The sequence below is a fragment of the Meleagris gallopavo genome, chromosome 7 (genome assembly GCF_000146605.3).
Source record: "Meleagris gallopavo isolate NT-WF06-2002-E0010 breed Aviagen turkey brand Nicholas breeding stock chromosome 7, Turkey_5.1, whole genome shotgun sequence".
NCBI classification, from domain to species: Eukaryota; Metazoa; Chordata; class Aves; order Galliformes; family Phasianidae; genus Meleagris; species Meleagris gallopavo.
The window spans coordinates 13284592-13297086 of NC_015017.2; the positions used below are offsets into that span (position 1 = coordinate 13284592).

Consider the following 12495-nt stretch of genomic DNA (forward strand, 5'->3'; position numbering starts at 1 on the left):
AAAAAAAAAAAAAGGATGGAATAGTTCTTCACAGTCGTAAGCTGACTTGCTGTATCACAGTAAGTGTATGCGATACCCCAGACAACTGGAGAAACATTCTGCACCTTAGTGAATTGCACGGGAAGGGGAAAGACAACAGTTCCTATGATTCACATCCAGTCTGGAGGAATATATCTAAATGCACAGCCTGCATTTAGGATACTGCTGCAGTTTTATTAGGCTTTTAGCCTATGGGGTTTATTTCCAGCATTTATTAAGTGCTTCTTCTCAGATACTAATTTTGACTTAACAAATTCCTTGTTATCAGGGTCCTATCCTGTAGCTGGCACTATAAAGAACATTAAGAAAGGGGCTGTAGTAGAGCTGTCACAATCCTGTGAGCTCATTTATACTCAGTGGACAGTACTGGAGCAATAAGGATGTTTCTGATTTCTCAGGTCTGTTGGAGAGTAAGTCACTGCTAGTTTGACCAGAGATGTGACACAGATTGGCTTTCAGTTTGAGAAGAAGGAAATCATAATAAACTTGAGGTTCCTCTCTTAAAAGTTTGTGGGCCTAAATTCCTTATGTCATTCTGAGCAGTGAGCTTGAATACTATTACATTCAGCTGCTTAGCAAAGTAAGACCTAGCCTGGCAGCTCAAGAGGTTTAAGAAAAAGGTATATTTTAAACATTTTAAAAGTTTATATGTTCATTTTTGTCTAGTATTTGAAATGTTACACAATGGTGATGTAGTGCCACATAGACTGCAGTTTAAGTGGGAATTTCTTAGCGGACCTCAAGTAGAACCCAAGCCTTAAAGTTTGGGCAGAGAGGCCAGCTTCCCCTTGAGGTTTGCAGCAAGCTTGTCCATGAATTCAAAGGTGCTCAGGTAGTCAGAACGTGTGACACTGAGGGAGGAAAAAAAAACAAGACAGACATTAGTTGTCATGCTGTTCAATTCTCAAAGTGGGAGAAGATTGCTCAAAGAGGTTTGAGCCCTGCTTCTGAAACCACCACAGTCAGCCATTTATCATCTTGTGAAAAGGACCCAGAAAAGAAGGAGCCAGGTGAGGTAGGTCTCCAGCCTAATAAACAGGCAGGAAAAGTTCTGACTGATGTACCTAGCCTGCAAAGAATTTCTTTATACTTTTATTTCTTCTCTGCCAAGCATTTGTCATGGTAGCAAGGACAGAAGAGCATAGACTAAGGTACTTGGTGCAGATAACATTTCATAACCCGTTGTAGAACACCAGCTACAGAAGAGTACTGCTCTGTGACCAAACTCCAGCACCATATACACTAAATTAATTTTCCAACAAACATTTTTCCAGGAAAACCAAGCAAGCAAGTCCCTGCCAAGCATAACTGATTTACATTTCATGCACTTACTTAGGTAGGCCTTTGATACAAGCAGCAAGGTCCTTTGTCATGAAACCTGATTCAATGGTCTCAATGCACACTTCTTCCAGGGCAGTTGCAAAGGTCTTGAGGCTAGTGTTGTTGTCCAACTTAGCTCTGTGAGCTAATCCTCTTGTCCACGCAAAGATGGAAGCTGAGAAAGAACACTAGATTACTCTGTTCCTTCTAGGATTCTCCTATGTTGTACAAAACTGAGGTAGTACAGTATACATTTTAACAATAATGCTGAAAACAGAAAAAAAGGTGTTTTCTTTCCTCCAGCAGACTTCCTATCTTCAGATAGGCATACTTGATATTTTGTGCAGCTCTAAAGACAAGCAAAACTTAAACTACTCCCTGACTTCTGAAAATTTGTGTCTGCCACTTTATTTTGTTCCTCCCCAAGTCAGAAAGACCTGTAGCGGGACTCCGATTACACAGTAAGCTGTTCCTATGACAGAAGGGTGCCTCTTCTTTCTAGTAATACATTACATTGTATCTTTTTCTCACCTGCCATTCTAGGTGAATTTATACTTAAAGGACAGTTTGATAGGTAGCTGGTTTTTTTTTTTGGACCATCAGAGAGGGGGGTAAAATAAAAAGCTACCAATCCAAACCATAAGGCCAGCGTGGCTATAAATCCATCACTTGCAGAAGAATGACAGCACATCTCATAGACTAAATTGTATGAAAATTATTGCTTGCACTCCATGACAGCCTGACTTTGTTCTGAGTGTCTCCATGAAAGACATTATGAACTACCAGTGTGAATACTCTGTGGTGCTAGGTTCTCCAGAAAGGGTGTGAATTCTTACTCCAAACCTGTACTTTCACATGTAGAGATCACTGAAGGGCAGTGAAAGGAAGCTCACCAATGGGGTTTGTGGAGGTTTCTTGGCCTTTCTGGTGCATGCGGTAGTGACGAGTAACCGTGCCATGTGCAGCTTCTGCTTCAACAGTCTTGCCATCAGGGCAGATCAGCACGCTGGTCATCATGCCCAGAGAGCCATAACCTACAGAATACATAGTTCAGTCTTCTAAACAGAGCCCTCATCTAAATTCCCCTTATTTCTGCCATGAGAGAGCTTTGTGAACTCTGCTGCAAGCATTCTTGAACTCCAGAGCTGCTGCAACTAATGGGCTAGTTCTGAAACTTCAAAATAACAACTTACATGAGCAGTGCTGCTGAACCACAAGGAACAGATGTGTAGATATGTAGATATTCTGCCCCATTTCAAGAACATTAATATTTCTACCTAACTTGCTGTTTTTTTTTTTCTTCTTTTTTTTGAGAGCAGAGAATCCTAAGCAAGTAGTGTTGGGCTGCCAGTTTGTATCTCAGCAAGAGAGGATAAGACACAAACCGATTCCATGTCAGCATCTGCTTCAGTGAAAGGAACAGTCAGCTGGCAGAACTGGACATTTGTGCCCCCTCTAACCCTGCAGGTTTCAGAGATCTGTGTATTTGAAAGCTTCTTTGTGCAGCAATCCAACACATCTTTGTTCTGTGGGAGGCAATTTACTGGCCTTAACTTAAGAAAGAACATTTCACATAAAGCCACATCTTGCTCTGTGGGTTTCTTCATCTATATTTGTTTTGGCATCGGGCAGTTTGATTACACAGGATTTTGGTCAAGCGCTACAAATCTGTAAAGTTTAACACATGACAACTAGCTTTAGGTCTTCAATTTTTTCTTGCTTATTTGTATAGCGCCAGTATTCTCACCACTGATCAACCCATTACAACGGAAAGGCTGTTGGTTATATTGCTATCTGGTAAAGGAATACAACTAAATATGTGGTCTACCTTCAGTGGAACTTCTCGTCAAAATGAAATCAAATTATGTGCCTGCTTGATAGCTCCGTGACTGGCCAGAGGTATGAAATATAACTTCTGCAACCCATCACCATCTCTTGGGCCATTACATAAGACATGATAGAACGCTATAAGAAACTGCTATTGAGTTTACTTAAGCATAGCAGAGGAAAATTCTCATACCTTGAGCAACAGAGTCAGACTGCACATCCCCATCATAGTTCTTGCAGGCCCAGACAAAGCCTCCTTCAGATTTCAGCGCCTGAGCAACCATATCATCAATGAGCCTATGTTCATACCAGATCTTCTTGGCTTCAAACTGGGACTTGTATTCTCTGGAAAATAAAAATTGGTACACTCTGATATATAGATTAAAACAGGATGCACAGTTTGTGCAAGTAAGTGTGCAAAATGAGGTGTATGGGGATGAGATTAAAAAAAAAAACAACACAAAAAACACAAAATCCAGAAGAATTTTCATAATCGTTGCTCTTTTCTTCTTCCTCAATTGTTACAGCCAATGTGAGTCTGTTCAGAACTGTGGGAGAACCCATAGAGAACCTGTGGCTCTCTGTTAGCAGAGATGAACAGCATAGCCAGATGTTGCAAAGCCTTAAGTACTGTGTCCTGTGGGACAATGCAGATTATGACAGAAAAGGTGTACAGCCCTCCTGAAGGGTGTTTGCCATTACTGCCAAGTATCTGAAAATACTGAATTAACCGCAACAGTTCACAGGACTCGACATGTTTCTGCTGCAGACTGATGCACTGTGGTAGGAAGTACACAACCACCACAATTACCTGTCATAAATCTCTTGGAAGATGTCTTTAAAGCGGCCATCATATCTCTTCAGGATGGTATTCTTGGTGCTCATGTACAGGGGCCAGCCTTTAGACAGCGCCATTTGGAAGGAACTATGGGCAAAATCCTTGATAGACTGGTCAAGATTGTACATTCCCATGGCTACACCTCCACAGCCTGTTAGCAAAAGAACAGACAGAATTCAACTAGGTTTAGTTTTGGTTAAGGATTTGCTAGTCTCTTCATAGCATACTCTGGCAGGTAGACTGGCATTACTTCTAGGTGTCTTGAAATACTTTTCATTTTTACACTGACTCTTTCAGGGGAAGATTCACTTTGCACTACCAGCTCAAAGCTGGAACAGTCCTATAATACATGGATATATATATAAGGTGTTTTTGTTTTACAGCTGAGTACATCTTCACACCTAATACCCCTGAGAAGTTTCTACCTAATCCACATTTAAGAAGCAAAACTGACAGGAGTGAACATGTTTGAATTTCTACTAATGGGATAAATAATAGCAAGTATTTTTCACTGAAGCAGCAGGCAGCAGCATGGAAGAGGAGGTTCAGACAAAGCTTAAAAAATGGGTTTGCTCGTGTTATGCTCTTTGTGCCTTCAGACTTCCATTATGTTGCAGAACTTGCTCCAGTAATGAGAGCCTGCTTTGTCTAAGCTTTCCTACATCTCTTCATTGCATGTGTCTGGCATACCCTGCAGCTCTGATTGCACTTGCTCAGGCTCACTTCCAGCAAGTTGCGTGAAGAACTTAGCACTCACCTAAATGCAAGGTAATGTCTTGAGAAGGCTCTGAAGAACTATCAATATTCACATAACTTATATAATATTATGCAGACGCGTAAGAAACACGCATAAACTTACTGAGCAGTTTATTTTGGGGGAAAATTAACATTCAGATCATTTGGAATGCTGGAGATGGATAGAAGTAGCATGTAGGACTTCATAGTAAAGCCTTCTCATTGACAGAGAAGAGTTACTTGTGTTTGTATTGAAAAGTAAATCTACTCTTCATTTCAAGCATCTCACTACCACCACCATTGTAATTTGTTGCACCTTCATCAGTGATCTTTGCTCTAGAAACACTCCACATTTGTTTTATTTTGGAAACAGCAAAAAAACCCAACCTTTCCAATAGCCAGTTGTCCTTCTCTCCAGATAATTGCTATATGAATATGCATGCAAGAGAAAAGGGAAAAGCCAGAGATTTATCTGCTTGCAATGATAGCAAGGTCATTGAAGTTGGTATTGGCATGGAACAAAACTCTTGTTACTAATGAAAATACATGTTGTTCCCCTGCTTCCCTTAGTGAGTCAAGGGCAGAACAAGGTCTGATCATCTAGTAAGACTGTTCTCAGGAGGCATGGTTTCACATGTAGCTACGGCAACAGCTGTTAAAGTTTTATTCAAATACTTATTTACATGTAAAGAGAAAGCTTCTTTCAATCCTACTGTGAACTCAAATTTCTTGAATCGGTATCAAGTTTGAAGGCATCTTCAGCAACAGCAAAAGCTTCCCTTATGGACTGTGGAGATGTGTTATCTCTGGTACTACCTTGCTTTCTGCTTTCTGATGCTACACATCAGGACAATGAATCAGACTGACAGCTAGGACTGCCAGATATCTTCAGTACAAGCTCATCAGTCACCTATCAAATGAAAACATATTAAAACTGGCAGCAAAGCAGGTGAATTGTGTGTAGAAGGCTGTACAGCAAGAAATGCTAGATATTTGATTTCCTGTAAGTAAGAATGCCAGATAAATCAACTGCATTAAGTAACAGAGCAGTTCCCAAACCAAATACATATGAACTGCTAATCTGTGTGGTTTATATAGATGTATTAGGTCACCGTAGCTAGAAATAAAGCACTGCCTGCTCATGTACACAGGTTACCATCAAGCTTTAAATCCTGAACCTTTTGACCATTAACAGACAAAACAGATAACCGATGTAAAGTTTTCCTTGATCCTACCTCTACATAAACTGGTTTCTGGTTTCTAGAAGGGTGTATGTAATTGTTTAACTGTTTTATGCAACACAGCCCAGCACAGTCAGAACTTCTCTTTCCAAGCCTAGCAATACCTGCATCAGGAAAGCAGTATTGCCAGGACACAGTTACCTTTCCGAATGCATATATGAAAACAGTTATAGCCTATACAAACAGGAGTACTCTTGTCAAATTTCCTACCTACCTTGGCCTAGTTCTCATTTTTATTGAGAAAGATGCATTCAGGATACAACATATGAAAGCTATATAGAGCACAGCAAGATGAACTATAGCCAGGAAAAATCATATCTGGATTGCTCTCAAACATAGTTCCCCTCAGGTCAAGCACTGTTTAGATAGCAAGTTCCCCTCTGAACAGAAGGAAGAGCATGCGTGTCACCACCAGACTCATTATACAAGGAACAAGGACCAGCCTAGTATGATTACATATTTGAAGTGCTACTTTGATCCCAGGAAAGTTTCAAGTAACTTTAAGTACTTCCCAGACAGATAAAAGAGACCCAAGCCTTCTCCATCCTTTACCTCCCAGAGAGATACTCTACCATCAGATAGATCTGACTAATAATTCAAAGTTGAACTAAACTAAGAAATATCAGTTCCAAGCAAAACTTAGAAATAGTACCTACTTTCAAAGTTATGGACCAGATAGGTGACTGGTTTGCCTCCATCTCCTGGAGTGTATGTCATCTCTACTTTTCCAGGCCCAGGTACCACAAAATCAGTTGCTCTGTACTGTTAAAAAAAATTGCCATGATAATTTTATGATAGTTTTATTTATCAGGAGGACAGAACTATGAAGATAGTCCAGGACAGGATAAGGTGCAGAGATATATTTACAATAAATAAATCTATTGAATACATTCTGTTTACACTGGCCATGTGGTCCCTGGAGTATCTTACTGGAGAGGAAAGAGCTAAGTACTGAAGAGTCTGCCTGCATCAGACTGATTATTCCCTTTCATAGGAAAATGCTCGCAGATTCTTGGGCTCCATCAATTGGATGAGCATATACTTTTGCAGATGCACAAGTTTTAAAATGCCAAGTATTCAGAGTGCTTTATGGCTTCTGAGTAGAAAGGTTTCCCCTCCCTCCCTCCCTCCAAGCCATTCATATCACAACCACTGATCTCATGAATAAGGCTAAATTCTAGAGGATCTTAACAAAAGCCACTACTTCTATCCATCGTAGTGCAGATTGGCCTTCCAGATGTCATAAGAATTTGGTGTTCTATAAACTGTTACACATTTTCTGAACTGTCCTGAACAGTACTATTTACTGTTACATTTCCTTGAAGTCTGTCATACTTTTTCCAAGTAGTTTCTTTCCTATTGAGAGAATCTGTTCCTTAAGGTATTCTGAAGTTACAAAAGTGTCTTGCTAATATGTCCTGTACTTTATTCCTTCTGCTTTAATCTTGTACTTTGGCAGGGTTTTAATCCTCCCTCCTTAATCCACTGTTAATTATTATTTGACCTTCTCAGTTATTAAATACTACTAAAGATGTTGGGCCACATTACCCCCCCCATCTCCCCCCGAGTCGATCCTTATTATTTTACCATCCCATCCCAGCTAATCTTACAATTCTTCCTCAGTTTTGAATTTACTCATTTGTTTAAGCAGTCACTCTTCTTGAAAGACTCTCCTTTCATATTTGGTTGCTTTGCAGGGCATCATTACCAAGGGAGCAGTATAGCTGATATTTGTTCTCTAAACTGCCCAAAGACAACTACACTGAGTGCTATATGACCATTTCCTGTGGCCCTGTACTACCTCCACCAGCCAGTTTCCCTGCTTCATTCCACTACCTGATGTGTCCATTATGAACACCATGCAGAAGTGCTGTTTAAACCTCAGCTATTGATATCAAGTTTAGAGGACAGATTCAAGGCACACACACCAAGGCAACTTTCCTCTTTTAGAAATCACTCCTGTCTGCTTTCACTATGAACAACATTTGAGGAAGATTTTGCAGAATTGAGGAAAACAACTTAGAGGAACAGGTTCACCCCATGTTTATGTAAAGCCCTATCTAATCTAAGCACAGCTCATGAATACTGTTTATACAACTGTAGTGTTTAAGAAACAAAGGCATGAAACAGGCTCTCCCACTCCTTGCCAGGTGCTGCACAAAGTACTAGTGAGTACCTACTTTCCAGGTGGGAGTCCTAGTTCAGGACAAAGACTGTTCAGATAGATAAGAGAAGTAAGCACTGAAGTGACTCACTTGATCCCCGTAAGCATGACGGCCAATGACAATGGGTTTCACCCATCCAGACACCAATCGGGGGATGTTCTTGCAGATAATAGCCTCCCTGAAGACTGTTCCACCTAGGATGTTTCTAATGGTCCCGTTAGGAGACTTCCACATCTGCTTCAACTTGAACTCTTCTACTCTTTTCTCATCTGGAGTGATGGTGGCACACTTGATGCCAACATGATATTTCTTTATGGCTTCAGCAGCTTCCACGGTCACTTTATCATTTGTAGCATCACGATGCTCAATTCCCAAGTCATAGCTGTAACAAACCCACAAACAGTCAGAATTGCCCAGGGCACTGGTTCACATCCAATAGGAAAGAAACTGGAGCCTGTAATTCCAGCACTCTGCCATAACTGAAGTTATTCCTCTCCTACTCCGGTAGCATCCTCACTAATAAAACACATAGGCTCATATACTGATATTTCAACAATCAATGGGAAAGTACACAAAACACAGCTTCAGTTTATGGATGAGCCTATCTTCCAGCACAGCCTGCATCTTTGCTTTCTCTTTTGATTTTCCTGGCAATGGAACTTTCTGCCTGGTTTTCTCATGATATGGAACACCACAATCCCCAAATGAATATGGGCCTTTATTTCAAGTCTCTTGTACTGAGGGTTTCTGATTCCTTAATTTATTGAAGCACACAAAGCAACACCAGGCTTCAAATTGAAAACTGCTTTGACAATGAATCCACAATCCTGCTCTGGCAGCACAACTGCCAATAGTCTCCCTCAAGCACTCAGAGGAAGCACGTTTCCTACACTCACTGTTTTAACAGCTTTCTGAGACTGCCCAGCGTGGGACAGCCCTGAAGCACAGCCAGCTCTGCATGAATCTAGCCATTGTGCTGGCTCAGCTAGGGGTCTGCATTGTCTCCTCCTACCCTTCTTTGAAAATAGATGTTCTTCCAGACTGTGCATATATATATTGTGCTGCTGAGTTCCTGTTTGTCTGGGTCTCAACACTAGCAAGGAGAAAGCATGATGTAGGTGGCATACAAATAACTTCAAGAGCAGGGTACAAGGTCAGACTTGTGGTTTTAATAATGGCAGCTTCCACTAAAGTCCTCTTTCCACACAGAAAAGGGCAACACTGCTGGATATTTATCTAATAATTAAAGCTTAGTGGCAGAAAGGAAAGAAACTGTTTGTTCTGCTTGACCAGATGCTATACATAGCACGTTCTTTTTTGCCATACCAGCTACTAGTATTTGTTTTTCCCAGAAGGGAGTGTAGAGCACAGCCTAGACTCAGGGAACAGTTGCAACAGTTAGCTTATACTGCCAGCAGCACAGGTCAAGCTTTGAGGCAATATGTCAGAGTTTGTGCCCTACAACCACACGTTCACCTTCTGGGCAGGTCTTCAGAGATGGAAAGAAGCTCTAGACCTGCTCAGAGTTCACAGGTGCTAGGCTTCAAGCCAGGGAATGGCTGAAATACCCCATGCTCCTAATTCTTTAGGCTGCAGGAAGCCATGCAGTCTGCCCAGGTACTGGAAAATGAAGACAGAAGAAGAAAACGCAAACCATGACTGTGAGGGAACTTCTTGTTAAGCATTCACTGCTTACTGCTGTGAAGAATCCCCAGAGGGACTACCACGGGAGAGTTATCTAAAGTTCCTTCACCATGAGCCCACATTTTTCACAGTACTTAGTGAGACTGGCCCTTGAGGTAACAGCCAAGGAGTCAGCTTTGAATGTTACTGGTATAAAAAGGGCTAATTAGCCTCTCCACATAAGTGCTGGACGAGCAATAAGACAATAAGTGAAACTTGAGCAATGCTTAATGACACATGCAAATTGCAGTACCAATTGGCTGGATGTCATAAAGAGCAATTACCTGTGCAAATCGAGATCTACATAAGGAAAAATCAGCTTTTCTTTAATTAATTCCCAGATGACCCGTGTCATTTCATCTCCTTGCATCTCCACAACAGACCCTCCATGGATTTTTTTAGACATCTTGATCTGCAGTTAAAAAAAAAGTCCTAAGTTAAAAACTACCAACATATGTATTCTGCATTTTTACAACACAATTAGAGGTACTAATATTGCACACATAACCACTTCTGAAGTCCTAAGAAAATCTAAATGGTACTGTTCTTGAAATCCCAGCTCCCAGAGAGATCTGGGGATAAAGTAAAAGGTTAACAATTGAGATTTAAGGGCAGGGGCTTAATTCAGAGCTTGAATTATGGTTTCACAAAGGAATTTGAAAGCATGGTCAAACTCTTTCCACTCAAATGTCACACCAGTAGACGGCACTTTTAGTGACTCCATCAGCTCTAGTCCAGTTGCCTGCTTCTCCTATTTTTTTCTCAAAAAAAAAAAAAAAGCAGGTTGACATTTATTTTAATGACAGCTCAGACTGCTGGCACTAAGATCAGCATATCAGATTCTTTAATAGCTTCCTTCTCCAGGGAAGAAGGAAGCAGGGACACACTGACAGAATTTTCTTCTGGCAAGCTTTATTTCTGCTGGTCAAATAAATACTGGACACATTTGTTTTCTACATGCAACAGAAGTTTCCATAGATATTTGTTCAGCCTTAAAAAAAAAAAATAATCTGAACTCTACCCCACCTCTTGTACTTTGTTCCTTGACAAAAAAAAAAACCCAAAAAACAAACAAACAAAAAAAACCCCACAATCCACTCAACTTCTCTAACACAGTTCTCTGCTCTTTTTATTATCCAGTTCCTTGGTTCTCAACTCCAATTATGCAAGAGCTATGACTTGGCATTTTCTTCCCTCCCAAGACAGTCCAGTTCTTGTATGTAGCTGCTGGGATAGTACAGTGAGACACCAAGCCCTTGTGCCTGAACATACAGTCTAACAGACACTGAGCTCCATGAATGGCTTTACCTAGATGAACAGGCTCAGTGTTCAGTAACTCACAACCTTGTTTTACCCAATTTAACATGAGTGCATAAAATTGAAAAAATGAAGCAGTCAGGCAGTTCTATCCTACAGAAAGATAAGATCATGCTTCATATGAGGTCTTTCCAGTTCTCAAGAGCAAGTTTAACATCATTTGATCACACTGCACTTATGCTCAGTTTACTTATACAAGTATTTTGGGCCCGCTTTCCAGGAACAGGAATGTTAATAAGGACTGTCTCGCTGTCCCATAGCCCAGGCACAGGTCTTTAGCCAGGAGACTCTAGTTTGGCTTTTAGAACTTGCACAGCCCAAGGAATTTTGGTCATTCATTTAAACCACAGCCCCACCCACCATTACTTGTTTAAGTGAGGATCAAACCACAAAACAAGATCAGACAACCTCAGTCTTCTCACAGCAATAGGTTTTGCAAAACTAGCTTAAGAATTCTGCAGCAGCGTTGCCACGAGGGAAAACAAAGATGTGCCTCCACTGAGGTATATCCTCCCGGAATGGTGGAACAGATGCTTCCTTGGGAGCTGATAGCACCCTGTTGGTCTCCCTGGTCACAGCCTCAGTCCCCTTCTTCTCTCAGTGGCAGGACCAGCTCGCCAACAGGCGCACTTCCGTGAACAATTCCTTTGGACTTTCTCCTTCTGTCACCTTTTCACTTCGATTTTGCACTCTACGGTGCTGCCAAAGGTCAGCAAAGGGCCTACAAGAACCTCCTTCTACACTTAGCCCAAGCAGTTCAAAGCTTCGGCGAATCCGAAGCACTCCTTGGTTTGCAGTTGCTAATTAACTATTGCAACACCTCGCAGCACAGCCGTACAGGAGCTCCGGCTCGGGCCTGCCCATCGCCGCTGCAGTGCCTCCAGCCCACCACCCCTGCTCCCACCCCGCCCATGACAGCCCGCCGCAGCCGCGCCCGAGCCCAGCCCCAGCCCCAGGCCGCAGCACGGAGCGGGCCGTCATCAGCATAGCAACGAGGGCTGCGGGGCCCCGAGTGGGCCGTCACGGCACGGGGGCACTGCGTGATGGCGAAGGGAGGAGCCCCGCACCACAGAGCGGCGCCGAGGAGCCGGCAGCCCACGACGGCTGGAAGCGTTCAGAGGCACCCCAATAGAAAAGGGACCTTTCTAACAACAAAAAAACACAAGCAAAAACAAACAAACAAAAAAACTCAACCACGTTAAAAAACGATAACAAAAGACTAGCCCCAACCCAGCCCGCAGAGAACGCCGCACCAGAGAGAAGGACAAAGGCACGGCCGCGGCCCCGCCCGCCGCAGACCGGGATACGCGGCGTTACCTGCCAGCCCCGC

At 42.1% G+C, this 12495-nt stretch overlaps 1 protein-coding gene across 2 annotated transcripts; it reads right to left on the reverse strand.

The window, feature by feature from the left end:
• Window positions 1-232: 232 nt before the first annotated feature.
• Window positions 233-12489, reverse strand: IDH1 (isocitrate dehydrogenase (NADP(+)) 1). 2 transcript variants are annotated; one of them, XM_010713521.3, is made up of 9 exons: window positions 12483-12489; window positions 10133-10260; window positions 8256-8547; window positions 6657-6762; window positions 3998-4175; window positions 3380-3531; window positions 2253-2393; window positions 1372-1534; window positions 233-890 (listed from the first exon to the last, which is right to left on the reverse strand). In XM_010713521.3, the coding sequence occupies exons 2-9, from the start codon at window positions 10252-10254 to the stop codon at window positions 797-799; spliced, it is 1248 nt and encodes a 415-aa protein (XP_010711823.1). In that variant the 5' UTR covers window positions 10255-10260; window positions 12483-12489; the 3' UTR covers window positions 233-796. The 2 variants fall into 2 exon arrangements, with proteins under 2 accessions (XP_010711823.1, XP_010711822.1); XM_010713520.3 differs by lacking the exon at window positions 12483-12489 and adding an exon at window positions 11574-11596.
• Between the last annotated feature and the right edge of the window lie 6 nt (window positions 12490-12495).

What these genes read in the sequence shown, in the direction of transcription:
- IDH1 (XM_010713521.3), bottom strand. Translation starts at nt 10,254, where the DNA reads ATGTCTAAAAAAATCCATGGAGGGTCTGTTGTGGAGATGCAAGGAGAT. An exon ending in TTCCAAGAGATTTATGACAG is followed by an intron (nt 3,532 to 3,997) that starts GTAATTGTGGTG and finishes TTTATTTTCCAG; the next exon opens with AGAATACAAGTCCCAGTTTG. An exon ending in GTCTGACTCTGTTGCTCAAG is followed by an intron (nt 2,394 to 3,379) that starts GTATGAGAATTT and finishes TGTATTCTGTAG; the next exon opens with GTTATGGCTCTCTGGGCATG.